The sequence below is a fragment of the Dasypus novemcinctus genome, chromosome X (genome assembly GCF_030445035.2).
Source record: "Dasypus novemcinctus isolate mDasNov1 chromosome X, mDasNov1.1.hap2, whole genome shotgun sequence".
NCBI classification, from domain to species: Eukaryota; Metazoa; Chordata; class Mammalia; order Cingulata; family Dasypodidae; genus Dasypus; species Dasypus novemcinctus.
In genome coordinates this window covers 80771111-80794237 of record NC_080704.1, presented here as the reverse complement: position 1 = coordinate 80794237, position 23127 = coordinate 80771111, and the positions used below count along the sequence as shown (strand labels likewise).

The 23127-nt window shown below is 37.4% G+C and overlaps 1 protein-coding gene across 16 annotated transcripts in view; it reads left to right on the top strand.

Annotated features, from left to right (window-relative positions):
• PHKA1 (phosphorylase kinase regulatory subunit alpha 1) overlaps window positions 1–23127 on the top strand; it is a 205572-nt gene that overhangs the window by 111173 nt on the left and 71272 nt on the right. For 10 of the 16 annotated variants that reach the window (XM_058292339.2, XM_058292345.1, XM_058292351.2 and 7 more), the window contains 3 exons: window positions 11923–12001; window positions 14269–14438; window positions 21863–22039. In XM_058292339.2, coding sequence (XP_058148322.1) covers window positions 11923–12001; window positions 14269–14438; window positions 21863–22039 — 426 coding nt within the window. The remainder of the gene's footprint in view (window positions 1–11922; window positions 12002–14268; window positions 14439–21862; window positions 22040–23127) is intronic. The other 6 variants (XM_058292352.2, XM_058292350.2, XM_058292346.2 and 3 more) reach the window with 1 other exon arrangement.

Sequence of the window (23127 nt, the reverse complement as noted above, 5' to 3'; positions counted from 1 at the left end):
ATATCATTAAGATGAATATCCTACTAAAACTGTTCTACAGATTCAATGCAATCTCAATAAAAATCAACACATAGAAACAAAGCTTTATAATATTTTTCATTTTATTAATACACCAATTTATTTTTACTTGATTTTAATATTTCTAAATTACTATGTATTTTATTTGTAAACTTTAAATCCATTACTGTATTTCAATTTCCTATTAATTGGATTTGGCAATATATTAAGATTCATTGTTGAAGAAGTTTTGGACAACAGTGAGGTTCAACTATGGCAGGGGAGGAACTCTTGTGTGGAATGTTATTGATGGGGGGTACATGGGTGGGGGGAAGTTCTCCAGGGCATGTACATATGGAACATAAATATGTTAGGGTATATGTTGAGTATTTTTATAGTAGTTACAGTTACAAACGTCAACTGAGGGAGTGCTGAGTTCCCGCCCAGGGGAGCTGTCACATTCCCCAATGGAACAACAATAATCCCCCAAGTACAATGGCAAAAATTAACAAGGAAGGATGGTCCAATAATGAGCCCTTGATACTGATGACTATGCTTAGGAGCCTGTGTGCCTGAAATATGAACTAGATCTAGAGCTGTAGGGTGCCTAAGAGTTACTTCCTGAGAGCCTCCATGTTGCTCAAATGTGGCCACTCTGTAAGCCAAACTTAGTATGTAAATGCATTACCTTCCCCCCAACATAGAACATGACTCATGGGGTTGAGCCTCCCTGGTGCCAAGGGATTACTACCAATCACCAACTGGAGAAGCAACTAGAAAGAGACCTCAAATAAAAGGGTCAACTCAGACCAGCAGAATATCTCAGCCTATATGTTCGAGCAAGTGTTAAATATTGATCTTTGACCTTGAATAAAGGGGGGAAATGGCACAGACAAGTGAGTCGATATGGCTAAGAGTCTTCCAGAAAGAGTCAGGAGGGCATCAGAGGGGTCGTGCTTATGCACACCTCAGCATGACCCCAGAAAAAGCCAAAGTAGATACAACCCTAGGTACTGGTTCTCTTGAAGGCCCCAGAGATCCACAGGGTATACAGTCATGGCAGATGGTTTTGGAGCTCTCTGCCTTGTCAGAGGGCCCTACATTGGAATTTGTTCTCCTGAGTGTGATGGAGCTGGACTGAGATGTGACTTTTCTACACATCCTTCTTCTGTCACTTTTACTGAACCTGTGGTTGACGCTAGGGATGGTCCATACTCATGAGACTTGAACCTCTGGACTGCCCATGTGCCTGCTGGGCCCTGAGCCTCAGCAGAGTGACAACTCCTTCTCTCTGCTTCATGGTCTTACCCAGATCAGCTAACAGGGACGTGAAGATGGTCAACCATCACATCAGGGAATCAAGAGTGCCTACAACTGTAAGCAGAGGAATTGCATCAATCATCCATGTGGAATCTAAGTCCCTTCTTTATCTAGAGGTGGAGAGAGCATCACCATCCCAGGGTCTACAGAATGGAGGAATAAAATATGGACTAGTGTGGACTTACAGATATTCTACTATAAAACTATTGTGATGAGTAATAGAAGAAATTTTAGCATCGAGGTGGAGAAAGCGGCCACAGTAGTTGCTGAGGTCAGGGAGAGGGTAGAAGAGATGTGATATGGGGACATTTTTGGGATTTTGAGTTGTCCTAAATGATATTGCAGGGTCAGATGCTTGACTTTATATGTCCTGCCATAACCCACTGAATGTAATGGGGGAGAGTGCAAACTGTAGTGTAAACTATTATCTGTGTAGTGCAGCAGTGCCCCAAAATGTGTTCACCAAGTGCAATGAGTGTGCCACAATGATGAGGGAGGTTGTTGGTGTGGGAGGAATGGGGTGGGGGGGTATACAGGAACCTCATATTTTTTAAAGTAACATTTTTTGTGATGTATATATCTTCAAAAAATAAAATTTACAGAAATGATGTGATGGGGTGTGGAGTGGGTTGTATGGGAATCTCATGTTTTTTAAATGTTTTTTAATGTAACATTCCTTGTGATCTCTTAACTTTCATTTTAAAATATCAACACAGCATTTTTTAATGAACTTGAAAAACTAACTATGAAATTTATTTCAAAAGGAAAGAGTCCCCTTATAGCCAAATTTATATTGAAAAAGAAAAATGAAATTGCAGGAATCACACTACCTAACATCAAAATATACTACAAAGCTACAGTAGTGAAAATGGCATGGTATTGGCATAAGTCTAGACACACTGACCAATGGAACCAGATTGAGAGTTCTGATATAGATCCTCATATATACAGTCATCTGATTTTCAACAATGTCGCCAAGCCCACTCAACTGGGAGAGAATGGCCTCTTCAACAAATGGTTCCTGAAGATTGGATATCCATATGCAAAAGAATGAAAGAAGATTACCATCTCACACCTTATACAAAACTCAATTCAAGATGGATCAAAGACCTAAATGTAAGAGCCATAAAGACCTGTAGGGAAGCACCTACAGGACCTTTTCATAGGAAATGGCTTAGCTTCATGAGCTTCACACCCAAAGCACGAGCAGCAAAAGAACAAAGAGATAAATGGGACCTCCTCAAAATTAAAGCTTTTTGCACCTCAAAGAAATTTGTCAAGAAAGTGAAAAAATAGTTTACCCAATGTGGGAAAGTATTTGGTAACCATATATCTGATAGGAGACTAATATCCTGCATATATAAAGAACTCCAATATCTCAAAAAGAAAAAGAAAAACAACACATTTTTAAAATGAGTAAAAGGTTTTAAAAGACACTTCTTTAAAGAAGAAATAGAAATGGCTAAAAACCACATGAAAAAATGGTCAAAATCACTAGCTATTAGGGAAATGCATTTCAAAACTTCAATGAGATAACATCTTACTCAAATAAGACTGGCGGCTATCAAAAGAACAGAAGACTACAAGTGTTAGAGAGGATGTGGAGGAATGGGAACACTCATCCACTGCTGGTGGGAATGCAGAAGTATCCAGCCATACTGGAGGACAGTTTGAAGGTTTCTAAGCAACATACTCTTAGAAAAACAGTGGGTCAAGGAGGAAATCTCCAAATAAATCTGTAAATACCTTTAAACTAATGAAAATGACAACACAGCATATCAAACTGTATGCAGTGCAGCAAAAGCTGTACTGAGAGAAATATTCATAGCCATAAATTCATACATCAAAAAAGAAGAAAGAGCTAAACTTGAAGTCCCGACTGCACATATGGAAAAATTAATTACAAAAAACAACAAACTAACCACAAAGGAAGAAGAAAGAAAAAAAGAAAGAAATGACAAAGATGAGAGCAGTACTAAATAAAATATAAAATAAGAAAGCTTGGGAAGCGAACTTGGCCCAGTGGATTAGCATTGCACATGGAAGGTCCGCAGTTCAAATCCTGGGCCTCCCTGACCCATGTGGAGCTGGCCCATGTGCAGTGCTGATGTATGCAAGGAGTGCTGTGCCATGCAGGGGTGTTTCCTGCATAGGGGAGCCCCATGCACAAGGAGTGCGCCCTGTAAGGAGAGCCGCCCAGCGTGAAAGAAAGTGCAACCTGCCCAAGAATGTCGCTGCACACATGGAGAGCTGACACAAAAAGATGACACAACAAAAAGAAACACAGATTCCCGGTGCCACTGATAAGGATAGAAGCAGTCACAGAAGAACACACAGTGAATGGACACAGAGAGCAGACAACTGGGGTGGGGGAAGGGGAGAGAAATAAATAAAAAATAAATCTTAAAAAATAAATATATAAAAATAAAATAAAATAAGAAAGCAATAGAAAATATAAACAAAACGAAGAACTAGTTTTTTGAGAAGATCAGTAAAATTGACAAACTCTTAGCTAGACTATGAAAGAAAAGAAGAGAGAAGTTGGAAATAACAAAATAAAGAATGGAAAATGGAATATCACCACTGACCCCACAGAAATAAAGACTATCCTAAGAGGATACTTTGAAAAACTATATGCCAACAAGCAGGATAATTTAGAGGAAATGCGCAAATTCCTAGAAACACATAAGCAGCCTACATTGAAAGAAGAAGAAATTGATGATATCAACAAATCAATCATAAGTAAAGAGATAGAATAAGCCTTTAAACACCCCCCCCCCCCAAATAAGAAGAGCCCCAGGCCAGACAGTGTCACAGGTAAATTCTACCAAACATTCTGTAAAGAACTAACACCAATTAAGCTTAAACACTTCCAAAAAATCAAAATAGAAGGAACATTGCCTAACTCATTCTATGATGCCAACATTACCCTAACACCAAAGCCAAACAAAGACACCACAAGAAAGGAAAATTACTTAACAAACTATCTAATGAACCTAGATTATAAAATCTTCAACAAAATACTTGCTAATCGTATTCGACAACACATCAAGTGAGTTATACACCATGACCAAGTGGGTTTCATCCCTGGTATGCCGGGATGCTTCAACATAAGAAAATGCATCATTTTAATAGACCACATAAACAGATTGAAGGGAAGAAAATCACATGATCCTATCTATAGATGCAGAAAAAGCATTTGAAAATTACAGGACAATTTCTTGATAAAAACAATGCAGAAGATAGGAATGGAAGGAAACTTTGTAAACATGATAAAGGGTATATATGAAAAACCCATAGCTAACATCATTTACAATGGTGAAATCTTAAATCTTTCCCTCTAAGATCAGGAACAAGACAAGGAACCCACTAACATCCCTTCTCTTTAACATTGTGTTAGAAGTACTTGCTCGAGCACTGAGGCAAGAAACAGATATAAAGGGCATCCAAATTGGAATGGAAGAAGTCAAAATTTCACTGTTTGCAGACATGATCCTATACTTAAAAAACCCTGAGAAATCTACAACAAATCTTCTAGAATTTATAAATGATTTCAGTAAAGTCACAAGTTATAAAATCAATGCACAAAAATGATTTCTGTACACCAATAATGAGCAATCTGAGGAGGAAATTAAGAAAAAATACATTTTACAATTGTAAATTAAAAAATCAAATTCCTAGTAATAAATTTAACTAAAGATATAAAAGACTTATACACAGAAAAGACTTATACACAGAATATACCTTGCTCATGGATAGAAAGACTAAATATCATTAAGATGCCTTTCCTACCCAAACTTATCTACAGATTTAATGCAACCCCAATAAAAATCAACAGAATTTTTTACTGAACTGAAATAACTAATTATGAATTTTATTTGGCAGGGAAATAGGCCATGAATAGCCAAGAACATATTGAAAAAGAAAAATGAAATTGGAGGAATACCTGACTTTAAAATGTACTACAAAGCTATAGTGGTCAAAATAGCATGCTATTGACTCAAGGATAGACATACTGACCAGTAGAACCGAATTGAAAGTTCTGATATAGATCCTCACATACACAGTTATCTGATATTTCACAAGGCCACAAAGCCCACTCAACTAGGAAAGAATGGCCTCTTCAACAAATGGTGCTTGGGAAGTGGACTTGGCCCAATGGATAGGGCATCCACCTACCACATGGAAGGTCTGTGGTTCAAACCCCAGGCCTCGACCCGTGTGGAGAGCTGGCCCATGCTCACTGCTGATGCGTTCAAGGAGTGCTGTGCCATGCAGGCGTGTTCCCCGCACAGGGGAGCCCCACGTGCAAGGAGTGCACCCTGTAAGGAGAGCTGCCCAGCACGAAAGAAAGTGCAGCCTGCCCAAGAATGGTGCCACACACACAGAGAGCTGACACAACAAGATGACGCACAAAAAAGAAACACAGGTTCCCGGTGCCACTGATAATGACAGAGTGGTCACAGAACACACAGCAAATGGACACAGAGAGCAGAAGACTTGGGGGGAGGGGGGAATAAATAAAAAATAAATCTTAAAAAAAAATGGTGCTTGGAGAATTGGATGTCCATGTGCAAAAGAATGAGAGAGGATTACTATCGCACACCTTATACAAAAATCAACTCAAGATGGATCAAAGACCTAAATATAAGCGCCAAGACCATAAAGACTTTGGAAGACAATAGAGGGAATCATCTACAGGACCTTGTAATAGCAAATGGCTTCATGAAGTTCACATGCCAAAGCACGAGCAGCAAAAGAAAATATAGACATATACAATGCCAACTGTGAACCATAATGTACAGTGTGGACTGTGATTAATAGTATAATGATTATATTATTTCATCAGTTGTAACAATTGTACCACACTAATGAATATATTAATAATAGAAGAAATTGTGTATCGGAGAGGGGAGACATGGGAATTCTGCATATTCTGCATGTAGGTTCTGTAAATCGACAACTTTTCTAATAAAAAGGCCTATTTACAATGGAATCATGCAAAAATATATATATATATAGACAAATGGGACCTCCTCTAAATCAAAGCCTTTTGCATCTCAGAGGTGTTTATCAAGAAAGTGAAAAGAGAGCCTACCCAATGGGAGAAAATATTTGGTAACCATATATCTGAAAGAAAACTAATATCCAGCATATATAAAAAATCCTATATCTCAAATATAAAAAGACAAACAACACATTTTTTAAAAATTGGCAAGAGATTTGAACAGACACTTCTCCAAAGAAGTAATATGAATGGGCAAAAAGCACATGAAAAGATGTTCAACATCACTAACTATTAGGGAAATGAAAATCAAAACTGCAATGAGACACCATCTTACACCCATTAGAATGGTGGCTATTAAAAAACTAAGGGACTACAGTTGTTGGAGAGGATGTGTAGGAGTGGGAACTCTCATCCACTGCTGGTGGGAATGTAGAAGGATTCAGCCATTGTGGAGCACAGCTTGGCAATTCCTCAAAAAACTAGCTGTAGATTTGCCATATGACCCAGCAATTCCACTGCTGTGTATAAACCCAGTAGAACTGAAAACAAGGACACAAACCGATATATGCCCACCAATGTTCATAGTAGCACTGTTCACTATTGCCAAAAGTTGTAATCAATCCAAATGCCCATCAACAGATGAATGGATAAACAAAATGTGGTTTATACATACAGTGGAATACTCCTCAGCTCTAAGAAGAAATATAGTACTAACACATGGGATAACATGGATGAATCTCAAGGACCTTATGTTGAGTGAAGCAAGCCAGGCATTGAAGGACAAATCCTACAGGACCTCTCTGATATGACTTAAGCAGATCAAGCTGTCTCTGAGAGCTAGAGACCGGAAGATAGGCTTACAGGAAATGGCAGGGGAGAGGAAGGTTGTGAGTCAATGCCCACATGGGCAAAATCTGTGATAAAGTGGATGTAAGTAGTTGTGCATTGAGGGATAAGATGGGGGCATAGGAATTCTATTGGGTTGTGCTTTGCAGGCTTGAGTGGTGCTGGGGTTGGGAGGATGGGTCAGATGGTCCAAGGAATTGAGAGGAGGGTTGGGGTGGAGCAAGTGTATACTGGAGATTGCCATGTATGTGGTTGAAGCTACAATGTTGAGAAAACACTTTATAAAATATAATAAGGAAGGGTTACTGGTTTAAGGTGTTTGACCAGGGGCATCTGGCACAGGGTGCACCTGGGGCAGGTTTTTAGGGATTGTGTGAGTGCTCATCATGTCATCATGTGTTATATCAGTGGATGGAGACACATACAATAAGGGGGGATATGTTATGTCCCCATCCTGGATAGGCCTGATGTTCTCAAACAGATGGAAGGGTGTCTCTCAAGAGCATGAGTGGTTCCCAATGGGGGAGGACAAACTAGTGTGTCAAGCCCTCAGCATTGTTGCAAGTATGTATGAATCTTGACCTTCAAGCACTGAAGGTTGATTTTTATTGTGGGCCCTAAGGGAAGGGGGAGAGAATAGAATAGTTGGAAGAAGGGGTAGCTGGGGAACAATTGAAGTGTCTGCATGATCCTGCAATGATGGATACAGGCCATGTTAAATATCACCAAAAACTTATAAAGCGGTATAGTCTGAAATATAAACCATAATATAACCAAAAGTTTATAAAAGTGTACAATAAAATGTAAACCATGATGTAAACCATAATGGAACCATGGTTAGTAGCTGTGTTTCAATATCTGTACATCAGTTGCAGCAAAAATAACATCCACATGTAAAAAGGTAACTGCTGGGGAAGGGGGAAAAGAGTTTAATGCTGGGTATATGTGAGTTCCCTATATTCTATATGTGACTTTACTGTGACCCAAAGCTTTTCTGAAGACATCATTAAAAGAAAAAGATGTAGACACTGAGGAAGAAATGGAAGAAATTGTCTTGCCACAGTACATCCAGGGCAACACCTGTTACAGTGATGAAAAGCAAAATATCAAATATTTTTATGATATTTTTCATTTTTTTAAATGCCAATTTACTTTTTCTTTATTTTAGTTTTTCTGAATTATTATGTGTTCTATTTCTAATCTTTAAACCTATCATTACTATTTCATTTTCCCATTAATTGAACTTGGCAATATGTTATGCTTCATTTTTGAAGAAGTTTTGGATCACAGACGGGTTCAGCTATGGCAGGGGAGGAGCACTGATGTGGGGTGTCATTGATGGGGGATGCATGGGTGGGAGGGAGTTCTCCAGGGCATGCATATAGGGTATATAGATATTTTCAAATGTTGGTTGGGTATTGACATAGAGGGTAGACTTTCACATGATAACTGAGGGAATGCTGAGTTACCACTCCAGGAAGCTCTGTCACACACCCCAGTGGAGCAGCAACAATCTCCCAAGTGCAAGGGCAAAGACCAGTGAAGAAGGATGGTCTAACGATGGGCCCTTGATACTGATGACTATGCTTGTGAGCCTGTGTGCTTGAAATTTCAACTAGGCCTAGAGCTGCAGGGTGCCTAAGAGTTACCTCCTGAGAGCCTCCATGTTGCTCAAATGTGGCCACTGTCTAAGCCAAACTCATCATATAAATGCATTACCTTCCCCCCAGCATGGGACATGACATCCAGGGATGAGCTTCCCTGTCACTGAGGAATTACTACCACAAACCTGCTGGTGATGCAACTAGAAAAAGACCTTGAATAAAAGAGGAAAATGGTGAAGACAAATGAGTTTATATGGCTAAGAGACTTCAAAATGAGTCGGGAGGTCATCAGAGGGGTCACACTATGCACCTCTCAGCTGGATCTCAAAGACAGCCAAAGTAGATACATCCCCAGGTAGTGGTGCTCCTGAGGGCTATGGAGACACCAGGTCCTACAGTCACAACAGTTGGATCTGGAGGTCATTGCCTTGCCAGTGGGCCCTCCTTTGGAATTAGTGCTTCTTAGCGTGATGACGGTGGACCCTACTTTGGAATTAGTGCTCCTTAGTATGATGGAGTTGGACTCAGATATGATCTTTCTATGCATGCCTCTTCTGTCATTTTTCTAAACATGAAATGGCTTCATAAACATTACATCTCATAAATATTACATCCAAAGCATAAGCAATGAAAGAAAAAATTGATAGCTGGGTCCTCCTCAAAATAAAAAATAAAATGTTCGTGCTTCAAAGGAGTTTTTTAAGAAAGTGAAAAGGCATCCTACTCAATGGCAGAAAATATTTGGGACTGATTTATGTGATAAGGGCCTAATATCCAGTATATATAAAGAAATCTTACATCTCTAAACTAAAAAGACAAAAAAAGAAAACATTTAAAAATTGGGCAGGACTCTTCAGTCACCATTACTGAACCTGTGGTTGGCACCAGGGTTGGCGTGTGCTCAGGAGACTTGAATCTCTAGCTGTCCGTGTGCCAGCTGGGCCCTGAGCCTCAGCAGAGTTGCAGCACCTACTCACCAGTTCACTGGACTTACCCCGGTCAGCTAACAAGGAGGTGAGGATGGTCAGCCACCACACCAGGGAACCGATGAGTCTACAGCTGCATGCAAGAGAATCACATCCATCAGCAATGTGGGATCTAAGCCTCCTCTCGATTTAGAGGTGGAGTGGACATCACCATTCCAGGGTCCACAGGATGGAGGAATATAATATGGATTAGAGTGAATTTACTGATATTTTACTATAAAACTATTGTGACTAGTAATAGAAAAAATTGTATCAATGTGGAGAAAGTGGCCACAGTAGTTTCTGAGGGCAGGGAGAGGGAAGAAGATGTGATGAGGAGGCATTTTTGCAACTTGGAGTTGACCTAAATGATATTGCAGGGTTAGATGCTGGACATTATATATCCTGCCATAACCCACTGAATGTACTGGGGGAGAGTGTGAACTCAGGGTAAACTATTATCCACGTGGTGCAGCAGTGCTCCAAAATGTGTTCGCTGAATGCGATGAGTGTGCCACAATAATGGTGGGGTAGGGGATAGGGGTGTATGGGAACCTCATGATTTTTTATAATGTAACTTTTTTTGTGATGTATGTATCTTCAAAAAAATACAGTTTACAAAAATGATGGGAGTGAGGAGTGGGGAGTGGGTTATATGGGAACCTCTTATGTTTTTTTAATGTAATGTTCTATGTGATCCGTTAACTTTAATTTAAAAAATGTGTTAGTAAAAAATAAAATTAAAATAAAAATGAAAATGGACTTGATCTATAGTGGTTAAATAATAAAAGTAGCATTTGAAAATAGAGGGATAAAATGAACTGGTAAATAAATCCACTTGGAAAAATAATCCATTTAAAGTCCCTACTTTACATCTTGTGCACAAGTAAATTCTAAATAAATTAAAGAACTAAACATAAATATTAGAAGAAAATATGGGAGAATATTTTAAAGATCTTGGGCTAAAGAAATCTGTCCTTTGCAAGGCACAAAAAGAAAGAAGTGAGGCTTAAAAACATGAAAATTAAAATCTTTTCAATGAAAAGGCACCATGGGCAAGGCTGACAGACAAATTATAAACTGGGGAATGTATTTTCCATACATAGGACAAAAATGGTAATATTTACAAAACATAAAGAACTTTTGAAGGTCAGTTGAAAAAAGATAGACTTTCTACTGAAATAAAAAACTGGAAAAAACATGAGTAAGCAATTCATAAAAGCACTAAAAATGGCCAGTAAATACAAAAATATGCTCAGTCTTAGTAGTAATAAAATTAAAATCTTACCAGTAATAAAATTAAAACAATGTCATTTTTTAACCTATCATTTTAGCCTAGAGTAAAAATATTATTAATGTCCAATGTTATTAAGGGCATGGGGAAGCAGTCACCTTCTTTACTAGGGGTTGAAATATAACTGACACTGTTTTTAGTGGACAATTTGGAAGTATCTATAAATTTATTTTAGTATGTGTTCCCTTTGTCCTAGCAATTCTACTTGTAGGAATTTATCCTAAGAAAATTATAGAACAAGTACATGAAGACGTAGGTACAATGATCTTCATTACAGCATTGTTCATAATTTTTTAAAAAAGCAGTCTAAATGTCTGCCATGGAATCATTTCTAGGTATTACAAAGGATAAGGTTGATGGAAATGTTCTGGCATGAAAATGGTTCATACTATAAGTGACAAGTTGAGCAAAGCGCATCATGAAAGAGTGTGTGTAGTATGATCCCCTTCGTGTGAAATCAGGTAATTCCTAGCCTTCCAGATGTTTTGTATGCCTGTACACATACACACACCAAAGTTCATTCTATGAAATAATGTATATAAAATGGTTTAGTATAGTGCTTGGCACATAACAATCAACAAATGGTTGCTGCTGCTGTTATTATCAGTATTCAGTAGTCATTAGGTGTACACTGTGATCAGTGCTGGGAATACTATGATAAATAAAATAATGCCTTTGAGGAACTGTGTCTGTTGGTCATCATCCCTTTCCATTTGCCCACTCTGCAATGTTGGCTCTCAGATGAATTGTTGAGATACAGGATGATTAATGAAGAGTGTGATCATTTGTATCATCATCTCCAGTATGTTGCTTTGGAATAATTGAAAAATTCCCCTCACTTCAAAGTTAAAACCACAAAAATTGTTTTAAAATGCTCTTCATTTTAAGATGCAGATGGAACCACCTTGAATTCAACTATTCTGGCAGCACTTCGAAAAATGCAAGATGGCTATTTTGGTGGAGCAAGGTGAGTAGTTTCTACACACTCTTTAGTGAAAGGAAATGAAATTGGGAGCTAGGTATGGAAATGGCAGACTTACAGTGCTTTCCTGTGTATCTTCAATAACATAATCCCATCCTACTCAGAGCAATTAGTGTTTAAAAGAGCGGATCAAGGAATTTAATGTTTTTTCCCCACCCGGTTCTTTGCCTAGACCGTATAAATCCAATGAACCAGAAAACTTACTCTCTAAAACAGAAAGATTATGGGACTATCCAATTCTGGGTAGTTTTATTTTCTTTTTTCCCTAAATTCTTATTTTGAGAAATCTCAAGCTTACAGAAATTTACAATTGTAGTAGTGAAGATCTATATACCCTTTTTCAAGACTTACCTATTGTTAACATTTTGTGCCATACATGGATTCTTTCTCTTTCCTCCGTCCCTCCTTTTCTCCCTCGCTTCCTCCTCCCCCTCACATATACATATGTGCACACACATTCAAACATATATACTATATATAATATAAGCATATGTATACATATACACCCCCACTTTTTTTGACTGAACCATGTGAGAGTTCATTGTAGATATTATGACTCTTCAACCCTAAATACTTCAATTTCTATCTTCTAAGGATAAAAGCATTCTCATGCTTAACTGCAGTATAATCATTACATTCAGGAAAAGTAATATTGATACAATTATGTGATAGGAAGTTCACATTCAAAATTACCCAATCGTCATCAATGCTATTTTTCATAGCCTTTTCTGCCCCAATCCAGGATGCAATCAAAGATTACAAATTGACATTTAGTTGTCATAAGTTCCTTGGTACGCTTTAAACTACAGTTTTGAAGAATACAGGTCAGTTATTTTGCAGAATGTCCCTCAATCTGGACTTGTCTGATTGTTTCCTCATCATTAGATTCAGGCACTTTTTTTGGCAGGTATACTGAGGTGATATATGTCCTCAGTGTATCATATCAGGCAACGATCAATGTTAGTTGATCCCATTATTGTTGTTTTTTAAAATTTTTTTAAAGATTTATCTTTATTTATTTCTCTCCCCTTCCCCCCTGTTGTTTGCTCTCTGTGGTCATTCTGTGTTCTTCAGTGTCCACTTGCATTCTTGTCATGTGGCACCAGGAAACTGTGTCATTTTTTGTTGTTGTTGTTGCATAATCTTGCTGCGTCAGCTCTCTGTGTGTACGGTGCCACCTCTGGGTGGGCTATGCTTTTTATGTGCACGGTGGCTCTCCTTGCTGGGTGCACTCCTTGTGCGTGGGGCATCCCTACATGGGGGACACCCCTTGCGTGGCACAGCACTCCTTGTGTACGGTCGCACTGCGCGTGGGCCAGCTCACCACATGATCAGGAGGCCCTGGGTATCAAACCCTGAACCCTCCATATGGTAAGCAGATGCTCTATCATTTGAGCCACAACTGCTTCCCCCATTATTGTTGATTGAACTTTGATCACTTGGTTAGAGTGGTGTCTTCTGGGTGTTTCCATATCCTTTTGTCAAATGGTGTCGGCATCTATTGATGATTTTGCAAAAATTAATTATTACTAATAGAGTTGTAAGATTGTGACTTTGTGTGTCTATTATTCCATGTACATTAGTTGGAATCCTTCTATAAAAAAAGAACTTTCCCTTCCCTCTTTATTTTGTAGTTTTAGTACCAGTATGGATTCCTGGATTCTTATATCATTTCCTGTATTATGATCTACCCTGTCATTTTTTATTTCAGTCTTGAAATTATTCAAGATTTGGCCAATGGAAATCTTCTCAAGCTGGCTTCTTTAAAAATCAGTACTAGTGACTTTATATTTGGGTTTGTAATTGTCTTTATAAGTGAGGAAGGATCTGAATTTTAATATATAATTTATAAAATAATCAAGTGCCATCTTTTATTTTCAAAATAGTCTTTTTCAGTATTTCTCAAAAATACTTGTGGTGATTTATCATCATACTCTCCTGATTTCTCTTGTAACCAGTGCAAACTTTCACCAGGTGTTTGGCATAGTTAGAAATATAATATATGACGGTGGAAGAGATCAAAACTGATCTTTTGGTGAATTGTGAAACCATAATTGTGGCCTTTATTAACATAATGCCCAAACCATTTAACCAATACAGTATGCCTAGAAGTGCTATAAAATTTCACTGATGCATACACGTTAATAATCCCCCAACAGAGTATTTTAGGTGTCCTTTTATCACTCAGACTATGTTGTTTTAAAAAGTATTTTCCCTAATTTTCTCTTTTCTACCTACCCTCTAATTATTAGGGTTCAAACAGGTAAGTTGTCAGAGTTCTTGACAACTTCTTGCTGCACACACTTGAGCTTCATGGACCCTGGGCCTGAGGGTAAGCTGTACAGTGATGATTATGATGACAGATATGACGAATTGGAATCAGGCTACTGGATGAATAATGACTTTGACTCAACCAGTAACGGTAAGGAGACTTCATAAAGGCACTAGCCTTGCTGCACAAAAGTAGAAAATATTATCATCCCTCTTAATATTTCATGCTACCTGCAATCTCACAGTATACCATCCTTATTCCTACTTAACACACCTGGATTCCTATTTTTGTTTGCCGTCACTTTTCATCTTTCTACTTACCTTTGTTTTCTGGTCTAATAGCCCAGATTGGACTCAGAACAGTGAAGGAAGATTACTTTCCTGGGTATATAAAATGACTGGTGATTTTGAAATTGAAGGAAACAGTGCTAAGTGAGAGATAATGAAGAGTCAAGTATGTAGTAGAGAAATTATATGTATACAATACTAACTTTTAACAGTAAAAAGCATAAAAATATGAAACTTAGAGTTCTTTTTTAATATGTTTTTTAATTTTTATTTTTTAAAGAACCTTAGATTACATAAATGTTACACAAAAAATATAGGAGATTCCCATATGCCCTGCTCCCTAGCCCTCCCACATTTTCCCACATCAACAGCATTCTTCATTAGTGTAGTACGTTTGCCACAATTGGTGAACACATCTTGGAACATTGCCACTAAGCATGGATTATAGTTTACATTGTATTTACACTTTCTCCTGCACATTTTTGCAAGTTATTACAAGATATGTGTATAGGTGTATGTTCAAGAGACTTAAATCTTGCGACTTTCCATGTACCAGTTGGGCCTTGAATCTCAAAAGACTTGCAACACCTATTCTCCAGTTCACTGGGCTCACCCAAGACAACAGATAAGGAGATGACGATTGACAATGACCATCCCAAGGAACAGAGAGAGTCTCAACTGCAAGCAAGAAAGTCCCATCCATTTGCCCTGTGGGGTCTAAGCCTCCTCTCAGTTAAAGGTGGAGTGGGCATCACCATCACAGAATCCTCAAGATTGGGGAGTGGACGGTGGACTAGAGTAGACTTACAATTGTTCTACTGTAGACTTGTGATCCTAGCAATGGAAGACTTTTCATCATGGATGTGGAGGCAGTGATGACTGGAAGTTCTGAGGGGAGAGAGAGGGAAAAATAGATATAATTTTGGACCATTTTCAGGACTTGGGAATTATCCTGAATAGCATTGCCATGAGAGATATAGGCCAGTGTATAAAGAGTTCTTTTTTATATAATATTAGAGGGCTATTATCAGAATTGCTGGGGGGCAGGTAGCTCCTGTGTAGTTTGAGAGAAACCTATGGTTTTCACATTTACAAACTAGACAAATAAGGCATAGCAAAATTTTATTGACTGCTAGGAATATCAAGATGGCTTAGTGAGAAGGCTTTATGGGAGCAGGGTTTAAAAGTGTCTGAGCAACACTGCCCTGGAATGTTAAATACCAACCTAGGCAGGAGAAAGGTTGCATTCTTTGGCTCTAAGAAGAGAGAATTTGCCTTCTAGATATTTAAAACAAGGTTTTCCTGCATTCCTTTTTTTTTTTTTTTTTTTTTAGTATTTGACTGTTAGCCTGTATCATGAGGCAGCAAATTTCTGTGTCGTAGGAGTGGTATGCTGGAGAAAAAATGAACCTGCTTTTCTTGATAAGGTAGCAAGCATAATCTCACATACAGTAGACCAACAAATTAGCAGTCAGAAGGACTATTTTCTTTTTGTTTGTTTTGTTTGTTTTGTTTTTAATTTATTGAAGTATATTGTTCATATATAAACATACATAAACAGTAAGGGTATAGTAAAAGTTGTGAATTTACAGAACAAACATGCATATCATACAGGGCTCCCATACATTACCCCACCACCAACAACTTGCATTGTTGTGAGACATTTGTTACAAACTATGAAAAATTAAAATCAAAATATTACTACTAACTATAACCCATTTCTTACATTTGGTGTATTTTTCTTCCAACCCACCCAAATATTAACACCCTGTATTAGTATTATATATTTGTTATAGTATATGAGAAGATGTTCTCATATTTATTCTGTTAACCCCGTCCATCTTCCACAACAGGACTCCCTGTATATACAGTCCCATGCTTTGTACAATCCATTCAAAGTGTACATTCAGTGGCTCTCAATTTCATCAAAGATCTGTGCTGTCATTATTTCAGTTAATTTTAGACTGTTTACATTACTCCAAAAGGAAAAATCCCATACCCATGTATAACCCCCTATGGTTGTCCCTTAGAGTTGATATAATATCTTCTTTGCCATTGCTGCAAACATATTACACTATTACTGTTAACTATTGTCCATAAGTTACAATAATTGTAATTTTCTTATGTACCAATATATTCTTAACATTTTGCAAAGAAGAACATTCTTATATTTCTACTATTAACTACAATCTTCGTCCACCGCTATAATCACTATGTTATAGTCTTGAGATTATTCTCTATCTTCCCTTCAATTGGCATTTATATCCACAAACTACCCCTTTCACCACAATCACATTTATAAATCAGCAGTGTTAATTATACTCACTATAATGTTACCATCATCTCTATTCATTTCCATACTTCTATAAGAAACCTTATTAAAAACTCTATGGATATTAAGCCTCAGCTTTTGTTCTCAATCTACATTCTATCTCCTAGTAACCTATACTCTAGAATTTACATCTGTGAGTTTACTCATCGTATTTGGTTCATATTAGTGAAACCATATAATATTTGTCCCTTTGTGTCTGGCTTATTTCACTTAACATAATGTCCTCAAGGTTCATCCATGTTGTCATATGCATCCTGATTTCATTTCTTTTTGCAGCTGAATAGTATTCCATTGTATGTATATATCACATTTTGTTTATACATTCATGATGGATAGTGATGGCCACTTGGGCTGTTCATATTTTAGCAGTTAAGAATAATGCTATGCACACTGGTGTGCAAATGTCAGTTCATATCATTACTTTCAGTTCTATATATTCCTAGTAATAGGATTATTGGATCATGTGGCAGTTCTATATTCAGCTTCTGCCAAGCTTTCTTCCACAGAGGCTGTGCCATTCTACATTCCCAGCAACAGTGAAGGGGTGTTCCTATTTCTACACATCCTCTCCAGCACTTATAGTTTTCTGTTTTCTTTATTTTTAAAAATAATGGCCATTTGTATAAGGTGTGAAAGGGCATCTTATTGTAATGTTAATCTGCATTTCCTTAATAGCTAGTGATGTTGAACATTTTTTCATGTGCTTTTTGGCCATTTATATTTCCTCTTTGGAAAAATGTCTGTTCAAATCTTTGCCCATTTTTCAATTGGATTCCTTGACTTATTGTTGATAAAAAATTGTATGATTTCTTTATACAATATAGATATCAAACCCTTATTGGATATGTGGTTTCCAAATATTTTTTTCCATTGAGTAGGCTGTCTTTTTCTTTCTTGGCAACACTTTTTGAAGAAAAAGAGTGTTTCATTTTGAGGACGTCCATTTATTTGTTTTTCTTTTGATGCTCGTGCTCCAGGTGTAAGGTTTAAGAAGCTACTGCTTACATTGAAGATGTTTCCCTACATTTACTTCAGGAGTTTTATAGTTGTCACTTTTATATTTAGGTCCTTGATCCATTTTGAGTTAAATTTTGTATAAGATGTAAGGTAGGGTCTTCTTTCTTTTTTTTTTGGATAGGGATATCCAGTTCTTCCAATACCATTTGTTGAATAGACTGTTCTGGCCCAGCTGGTTGAGCTTGACTGCCTTGTCAAAATCACTTGAACATAGATATGAGGGTCTATTTCTGAGTTCTGTATTTGGTTCCATTGGTCAATATGCATATCTTTATGCCAGTACCATGCTGTTTTCACCACTGTAGCTAAGTTATATGCTTTCATGTCTGGAAATGAAGGTCCTCCAGTTTCGTTCTTCTTTTTTAAGATATTTTTGGCTGTTGTGGTCCCTTACCCTTCCCAATGCATTTGATAATTGGCTTTTCCATATCTGAAAAAAAGGCTGTTGAGATACCTGGGATAAAACCCACTTGATCATGGTATATAATTATTTTAATGTGCTTTTTGGATTCAGTTTGGAAGTATTTTGTTGAAGATTTTTGCATCTTTATTCATTAGAGAAAATGGCCTGTAATTTCCATTTTTCCTAATATTTTTAACTAGTTTTATTACTTAGGGTGATGTTGGCTTCATAGAATGAGTTAGGTAGCATTCCTTCTTGTTGAAATTTTTGGAAGGGTGTGAGCAAGATTGGTATTAGATCATTTTTGAATGAATGGTAGAATTTACCTGTGATGCCATCTGGTCATGGGCTTTTCATTTTGGGGAGATTTTTGATGACTGTTTCAATCTCTTTACTCATGATTGGTTTGTTGAGGTCTCCTATTTATTCTGTAGTTAGCGTAGTTTGTTTTTGTGTTTCTGAGAATTTGTCCATTCGTCTAAGTTGTCTAGTTTGTTGGTGTACATTTGTTCGTACTATCCTCTTATGACCTTTCTAATTTCTGCAGAGTCAGTAGTAACATGCCCCCTCTTGTTTCTGATTCTATTTGTTTGCTTCTTCTCTTCTTTTTTTCTTTGTCAGTTAGCTAAGGGTTTGTTGATTTTGTTGATCTTCTCAAAGAACCAACTCTTGGTTTTGTTGGGTCTCTCTATTGTTTTGTTGTCAGTTTCATTTATTTCTGCTGTAATCTTTATTATTTCTTTCATTTGGCTTTGTTTTGGTTTACTTTGCTCTTCTTTACTCTTTTACTTTAAAAAAATTATTGAAGTCTATCACTCATGCATAAACATACATAAAATAAAAAATAAAAAATAAATGTGTAATAACAGTTGTGAATTTACAAAACAAACATGCATAACATCAATAGGGCTTTCACACCTCACCTTACCACCAGTACCTTGCATTGTTGTGAAACATTTTTAACTAATGATTAAAGTGCATCCTCAAAATACTACTACCAGCCAAAATATGTTACATTTGGTGTATTTTCTTCACAAGCCAGCCTATTTATTATTATTATTACTACTACTACTACTACTACTACTACTACTATGTCATTTATACATAAACAGTAAATGTAGAGTAAAGTTTGTGATCTATCAAAGCAAACATGCATAACATCATACAGGGGTTCCATACATCAACCCACCACCACCAAGTTGCTTTTTTATGAGATATTTGTTACAAATTATGTTTGCTAGTCTTTAGCTAATTTTTCCAGATGTACAGTTAGGTCTTCGATTTCAGCTCTTTCTTCTTGTTTAATGTAAGCATTGAGGGCTATAAATTTCCCCCTCAGCACTGCCTTTGCTACATCCCATAGGTTTTGGTAGTTGTATTCTCATTTCCATTCGTCTCAAAATATTTACTGATTTTTTTTGCAGTTTCTTCTTTGACTTCCCTAATTATTTAAGAGTGTGTTGTTTAATCTCTATGTAATTGTTAATTTTCCATGTTCTATCAGTTATTGATTTCCAGCTTCATTCCTTTATGATCAGAGGAAGTGCTTTGTATAAATTTCAGTCTTTTAAAATTGAGAACTGTCATATGACCTAACATATAGTCTGTCCTTAGGAAGGATCGTGAGCCCTTCCATTGTTTTTATGAGAGAATTGAGCCCTGCCACCCTACTCTAGCACTGTCTTCCCATAAGTAGAATTATTTCTTGGTTTGGGCTCTGCATGTGCTTGCTTAGTGGCAGCAGGCACTTAATTCACTCTGTATTTGTTTTTGTAACATCTAAAATAGTTTGAATTTCATCCTTTGCAAATTAGATTGAATGCAAGGTTATTTTACTTTTATAAAGAATAACCAAGGGTCATGTGGTTTACCTTGGCATTAGCTAAAATACTTTGAAAACTAGACGAGAGGGATCTTATTTTAAGGTCGTTTGGTATTCCATAAGTAGTTGTGATTTTCATCTATAGCATTCATTCCCTTGGGTTACTTAAAATATGTGTCTTATAATTATATGTGTTACTAAATTTGACATTATGGCATTCTTTTTTTCCTCTTTTTATAGTTAACAATATATTTTATTTTATTTTTTATACTTTTTATTAAAGTTAATAGATCACAAAGAATGTTACATTAAAAAACATTTAATAAACTTAAAAAACATAAGAGGTTCCCATATACCCCATTCCCCTCCCACCCCATCATTTTTGTAAATTGTATTTTTTGAAGATGTATACATCACACACAAAAAAGTTACATTAAAAAATATAAGAGGTTCTCATATACCCCCCCACCCCACCACCCCACTCCTCCCACACCAACAACCTCCTCTATCATTGTGGCACACTCAAAGCACTCAGTGAACACATTCTGGAGCCCTGCTGCTCCACATAGATAATAGTTTACCCTGTAGTGCACACTCTTCCCAATACATTCAATAGGTTAAGACAGGATATATAAATCATTTTCCCACCTCAGGGTCTCACCTTGGCATATGATTTATGCCTAAAGAAGCTTCTCTTCATGTTCTTCATAATCCTCCTTTCGAGTATCTAGATTATGTTCAAGGTTATATTTGTCATTAGGATCTCACTAGGTATGCATTCCATTCTTACAGCTTTGCTAGTTCCCATTAATCATGTCAGAATACAAAAAGACCTCTGGAGAGATCATTGAAGAGCTTCAAAATCAAATGATGCATAACTGGCTTTGCAGACTTTGGTATTTATCCAAACACTGTGCTTTTCCAACTATAAACACTGCAGGTGTTTGTGTAAAGTCTGAAATGATATGCAACCATAGGGTATATGTATATTTTTTGTTTCTATTATCCAAAATCAGAGATAATGTTATAGAAGGTGTTTTGGAGGGCAGGGAGCCCAAGAGGGTAGGGACCATATCTTCTTTAGCACAAATTACAGAACATTGTGCATAGTTGACACAAAAACTGAACAAATGAGGTGTCTTAAAAGATAAGTGTGTGGTCAGTAGTCCTTTCTGCACCATGCTCCCATGGAGATTGTTCTTTCATTAGCAATTATAGCTGCCATTTGTGGAAACCTTTTTGTTTTCAACTAGGCTCAATGTTTGATGGAAGATTTCTGCCCTTTCCTGACCCTTCCCTACAAAAGACTCCTAATACTAGTGGGATTTGAAAGGCCCTGTTATCCTCATCGTCCTCTTCTACCACCACCATCACTGCCACTACCTTCACCCACATGCACCCATGCAGATTATGAAATGTGTGTGCCTCTTTTCTCATAATAAACTCATACTGCTTTCAGGGACCCTGCCATGGTCTTAGCAAATTTGAAGAACAGATGGGTCCTGGTAAATGGCCATAGCTTCTGAATCTGAAAGCTATGAGGTTTCAGAATTACCACAAACTTTTTTCCGCCCCGTGAGCTACAAACAATCTAATTCTGGTGCTGTGTGGTGGGCATAGGAGCCAGTCATTCTGTTTGCTGGGGTAAATTGTGAAATAACAAAAATGTTCATTTTTTTTCTTTCCACCCCTTCCCCCCAACTAACCTTGCAGCTGGTTGTGGTGATGAAGTTGCTCGCTATTTAGATCACCTTTTGGCGCACACTGCTCCCCATCTTAAACTACCCCCTACCTCACAGAAGGGAGGGCTAGGTCGGTTCCGAGCTGCTGTGCAAGCAACCTGCGACTTAATGTCCTTGGTGACCAAGGCCAAGGAGCTACATGTTCAGAGTGAGTAATGTCATGACTCACTGGAGTCCACACAGGAGAACACAGAGCCCAGGGGGTGGGCAGCAGGGATTGATTACAATGTAAGTAAGGACATGGTTTTGTTCACTGCTTTATCCAGCATCTAGAACAGCACCTAGATCATAGGAGACATTTAGTAAATATATGTAAACTTAAGAATGGGGTATAGTTTTGCGTGGATGGTGCTATGCAGTCTGACTGAACCAATAACTTGATGAGAAGAGGCAGAACAAGAGACATGGAGCATATTGCATTGTCATATGAAAGTACATACATATTGAAAAGGGTTTTTCCCTTTTGAAAAATTACTTCTTTAAAAGTAATTCCTTTTCAAGAGAAAACAGTGCAAAAGGTTTGCAAAATAGCATGCAATAAAGAGGGAACATCTAGTGCCCTGAGGCCAACTGTAACTTTTATAGTCAGTTCCAGCAATGTAAGGCTGTGTTTGTCTCACACAGTACTCATTCTTCACCAACTCGGCCATTCTCTTCCCCATGACCACAACCCTTCTTCATGGTATTTTTAATAAAGGATCTCTACTATCCATTGACAGTAGTCACGTTTCCAAGGACTGTTCAATACGTCTATGGTAGCTGCATGTGAAAGGAGAGAAGGGCTCCTTGACCACATCTAAAGGACATGAATGTTAACTTTTGATAGATGATGAGACTAATTGAGATGCATGCTATTGCTGTCTAAAACTTTATTGACCATTACTAATCAAAGATATTAAACACAAGCATTGGAGAATCTTTAACATTTAGAAATAGGGCAAAACTTAGCATGCTCTTTGAGTATGCTCTCTTGAGAAAGAGCTTATAGGGAGAGATGAACTTAAGTTAAACTTTTAGATTGTGAATCAGGAAAGTTAAGCTTAATTCCCAACTCTGCTACTTACTTGCTTGAGCTCTGTATGTCTCTTTCTGTTTCTGTAAAATGGTGAAAATGACAAGAAATTCTCTTCTTAGAGGTTATGGTAAGTATTTCAACCATGGGCTGTTAGTAAAAATCTTAGGAATACCTCAACGTTGGTCAGCCACTACATTTTTTGGATTCCCTAGATAGGCTCA